The sequence below is a fragment of the Eucalyptus grandis genome, chromosome 11 (genome assembly GCF_016545825.1).
Source record: "Eucalyptus grandis isolate ANBG69807.140 chromosome 11, ASM1654582v1, whole genome shotgun sequence".
Classification (NCBI taxonomy): domain Eukaryota; kingdom Viridiplantae; phylum Streptophyta; class Magnoliopsida; order Myrtales; family Myrtaceae; genus Eucalyptus; species Eucalyptus grandis.
In genome coordinates, this window is record NC_052622.1 from 47898295 (window position 1) to 47903065 (window position 4771).

The 4771-nt window shown below is 41.6% G+C and overlaps 1 protein-coding gene across 1 annotated transcript; it reads right to left on the reverse strand.

Annotated features, from left to right (window-relative positions):
- Positions 1-971: 971 nt before the first annotated feature.
- LOC104445599 (protein PYRICULARIA ORYZAE RESISTANCE 21) lies at positions 972-2477 on the reverse strand. The gene is made up of 3 exons (XM_010059502.3): positions 2331-2477; positions 1944-2025; positions 972-1780 (listed from the first exon to the last, which is right to left on the reverse strand). The coding sequence occupies exons 1-3, from the start codon at positions 2340-2342 to the stop codon at positions 1260-1262; spliced, it is 615 nt and encodes a 204-aa protein (XP_010057804.1). The 5' UTR covers positions 2343-2477; the 3' UTR covers positions 972-1259.
- Between the last annotated feature and the right edge of the window lie 2294 nt (positions 2478-4771).

A 4771-nucleotide genomic window follows, 5' to 3' on the forward strand; every position in this document is an offset into this window, starting at 1 on the left:
TTTTTTTGGCACTTTTCACATCAGTTGGTGTACTACATTGATCAATACATAAGGCATCACCATGTCTTTAACGGTGGTTGGAGAGGGAAAAGGGAGAGAGAGAGAGAGAGAGAGAGAGAGAGAGAGAGAGAGAGAGAGAGAGAGAGAGAGAGAGAACCAGAAGTCCCTCATATCTGTCATTGTGTTAATTTGATTGCTTGATCTTGCAAATCCCAACTTGGCAAGAGAGGAACAACCATAAATCCCTCATATCTATCATTGTGTTAATTTGATTGCTTGATCTTGTTTATGTTAGCAAATTCCAACTTGGCAATATCATGAGGTCTACAACAAGCGAAAGGAAGAGAGCTCTTCATACAAAAAAATAATTTTGTATCGTAGGACCACCTACCAGGGCTTCGGCTCATGACTCACCAAGTCCATGATATGAACGAGATATTTCCTAAGCTTAGGATTGACATATCAAAAGAACCTGATGCGATTTTCATCGTCATTAGAAGAAAAACATTAAAGGGCCACTTTTCGGAACAACTACTCAAGCCAAATGAGCACATCGTGTGCACTTCAAGAATGATGTTAAATGCAGTATTAGGGCAACTTGGTTTAGAGTTGGACCTGACAAACCGAATTGTGCAACCAGATTAGTCCCCATCATTCACTAAAACTGCACCGGCTGTCACCCTCTGTGTTTGTCTTGCAAGGCAATTTAAAAGAAGAGCTATTATCTTGCTTGAATTTCATTTTCTATCACACATGAATCCATTACGGCGAGGATGAGTTGTGCTGTGACTTCATGTTCCTAATGTCTTACAGAGTTCTCCGATGACTGTCATCAAATCATAAAGATCAAGACCAGCAGTGAGACACGAAACATGGTCATTCAATAGTGCACTCGACCAGCTCTTTCACAGAATGAATCACCATAGAGGCATGCTAGAGACATGAATATGTGCTGAATGAGAGGATGAGAGGAGACACGAAAAGGACTCGATTTTATTGAATGAAGAAATCAGCAAGCAACAAGTCATGTTTTGAACATACTTGACCACATATACCACCATACTAGGCCACCAACATTATCAATCTTTCTATATCCACAATGATAAAAGACGCCTAGATAGCCCTAAACATTTGGTTAACGTATATTTCACCAAGTTCCTACAATAGTAATTGACATGAAAAACATTGAATTCGATCACATAAAGGTGCATGTAGTGGCCATATCTTAACTAATCACACCATGACACTCACAAGCTGATCTACCACATCCATTCGCCCATCATTGGCCTCCCCTGCCCAGGATAGAAACCTCTATTCCCACCTGGACACTCACAAGCCGGTCTTCCACATCCATCATAGCACATCACCGGCCTCCGCTGCACACAATAGCATGGTCCCCCACCATACCCTCCATAACATGGGGGACAACAACACACCCCCACCGTTGGACAACCTGGCGGGTAGCCCATCACCAGCTTTGGTGCCTTTGGAGGTGGCGGCACGGGCACCTGCTGCAGAGCCTTCTGTGGAGCAGGTTTGGGGGCTTTCTGGGGCAGTGCTGGCATCGGCGCAGGAGCAGGCTGCTTGGCGGTTTCTTCCGGTGGCAAATCGAACCTGACCTTCTTGGGCTTCTTGGTATCCTTGTCGGGCAGGATCTCGACGCTCAGCACCGTCTCGCCACCCTTGCAGATGATCTTCTGCTTGATTTTCTCTGGGCTGCAGCAGACGACGGTGATTGACACCGTGTTCTCCTTTTCATCGTATGTCCGGTCTCGGATTTCTGTTGTTCACAAATTAATTCATAGCAAACTCAGTCGAATTAAATTATCACCAATGCAATAGTAATTACAAATCAAGAAATGATAACAATTTGAAGCTAAAAGGAGGGGAAGCAAAAAAAAAAAAAAGAAAACAGAGAGAGAGAGAGAGAGAGAGAGACTCACGGGGAATTCCACAGAGAACTTTCTGTATCTTCTTGATGCAGCGCGAGCACTGCAAATCCACCTTTATCAGCATTCTGGTCACCTGCAACAGAAAAGAACAATACCAAAATCAATAAAGACATGTGTATCAAATGAATGCGAAGAATAATTCGAGGTTTTCCTTCTCCTAATCATTTGCAGAGAAAGTATACGGGGGAAGATGCAAAACAGAGAAATGAACAAGACGGACCCAACAAAATAATAACCCAAATGGAGAGATAGTTGCTCTGAAGAATCACAATCATGGAATCATTAAAAAAAAAAAATGGACCTAGAAAGAAAAATGGAGTCGGCGGGTATCAAGAGAGATGAGCTCGAGGAAAGAGGAGGAGAAGGAGGAGGATTCACCTTCTCTGCCATAGCTGCGGGAGAGACAAGATCTGGAGAGCTCTGAAGATGAGTGAATGGAGTGTGAAGTGGTGAAGGAAGGATCGAGTGATGAGGGGGCGTCTGTGACAGATGAATATAAACGCTAGAGAAAGAGAACAGAGGTCCATATTCATTGACGAGAAAATATTGCGCAGGTGGGACCCGCCAAGTCAGCAAGAAAACATTCCCACCTCAAGCCTCTCTCTCTCTCTCTCTCTCTCTCTCTCCCCGCCAGTCAACCAAAGTGTGCGGCAAACTCGAATTTGATGAGACTAAGGAAAGGGAACTTGCCCGAACGTATGTTGTTTCGTCACTGTCACGTTGAATACGAGGCGGAGCATGCGTTGCACTCGTGACGTCAATGTACCACATCACCTCCATTGCTGGTGGGCTAGCTGTCTACGGCAACGATAGGGTTATGAACGGATACTGCACGTGTTTTACTGTCCATTGTCGGAAATTGATTGAACGTGATCTTGTCTTTCGTGGGACTTCGTAGGTGCCTGTGCTGGGGTGAACCGTATAGTTTCTTACGCCTAAATGCTCAGCTCAGTACATGGAACTAAAATTGCATGGATCGATGATCAAGGATGTCAAGTGATCGATCACAATACTAAATAAAATAAGGAAATAAATGGCTCACTAGATTTGACCTACCTACTCTCGTAGGAGAGAAGCACAAGATTTAACTAAAAATCAGATAACGTGACAAAGGGTATAAACTTTAAACTTTGAAAAGAAAAAAAGAACCTTATCGAGCTGTCTCCAGCATGGGGTAGGTAATCACCCCATTTTTTCTGCAAACCGACTTTCCATGGTTTGATATGAAGTCCAAGTTGGACTTTGAATCCGTGACATAATTTAATCAAATTATATCAAATTCCAAAAGGCTGTCTTTGATTGTTCACACGACTTGCGTAGAACTTATACAACCAAATCAATCTGCACAAAGTACATCATGAAATTATAGAATCCGTGGAAAGAAGCCAAGAATCATTCTCCATCGACAATAGACCAAATTACACGGACACGATTTGTTTGGCAACTTATATTAGATTTGGATAATGATGACCCGAACGTAGTAGTGGAATTCATCTGTGTAAAGAGCGAGAAGTTAGTGATTAGAGAGAACGAGAAACTTACAAAATTTAAAGTGCGTGGCTGCTAGTCATATCTTAATGCCCTAAAAGGATCGTGCACATGGGTGTGCAAAAGCAGATCAATACTAGTGTGCAAAAGGATCGTGCCGTAAAAATATTTAAGTTCCCTTACTTAAATACTAGTGTTGAGCACCCGCTAGAGGGGTTTGCAAAAGCAAATTAATTATTTTTTTTTTATGGCCCAAGAACCCCGTACAGTCGATAGTCAGCCAAGCAAACATGGGGTGATGTTAGCGAATGACCCACCACCCCAGTCGGCCAAGCAAACTTGGGATGACGCTAGCGGAGAACCCATCGCCTCAGCATCACACTTAAGACATCAAATGCCTCCACTGGGTTTGAACCACTCGCCTTTGAGCAAGGATCAATGAAAAACTCTTATCCAACGAAGTCACCATAGTCGGTGGTAAAAAGCAAATCAAAATTTTTTTTTTTTTTGTGACTTAGGAAGTCCGTACAGCCGGCAGTCGGTGAGTACACCTGGGGGGACATGTAAACGATAAGATCCACCACCTCGGTGTCCCACTTAAGACCCCAAGCGACCGTGAGGGGATTCGAACTTTTCCCCTTCATGAGAGAGAGAGAGAGCCCAAACCAACGCGATCACCAAAGCAATGGTATAAAAAGCATATCAATTTGTAAGAAAGAAATATAAAAATTGAGAATAACCTACAAAAAAAAAAAATTAGTTATTTTTAAAATTGCTGAAATGGTTGGTGGATGCAAGCTGATATTGATCATTTGTAAAGGTTAATTTTGGAATTAACAAAAAGTGAGATGAGATGGTGTTTTGTTTTAAAATGTATAGATGTAATAGGCCTTAGTAGCCAAAATTGGTTGGCACATGCAAGGACGAACAATATATTATGTGACAGTAATGTTAGATATATCGGTATGTTATCTATCAATCGTTAAGCATGCATGCTTTAGGGCTTATATATTGTTATTCTACTTTCTATAAACAGAGATGCTTGATTTTTCGCTTAGATAAATGGTAAAAAAAAATTGATTAGCCAGCGATACCATATAATTACAATATAATTATATATAAGGTCCACTTTATTTAAAATTGATTAAAAAAATAAAATAAGAGAGTAGTTTATAAGATTTAACTTATTAGTTTATTGTTAGACAATGTCGTAACCTCCTTTTTCGAGCACCCACTTACTTGCACAGGCGCCTGAGGAGGCTAATGGCTCGCTAAATATTAAACTTCACCTAAGCTCTCCCAAGCCTATCAATTCATGACTTATGATTTGA

What these genes read in the sequence shown, in the direction of transcription:
- LOC104445599 (XM_010059502.3), bottom strand. An exon ending in AGTTCTCTGTGGAATTCCCC is followed by an intron (nt 1,781 to 1,943) that starts GTGAGTCTCTCT and finishes TGTGAACAACAG; the next exon opens with AAATCCGAGACCGGACATAC.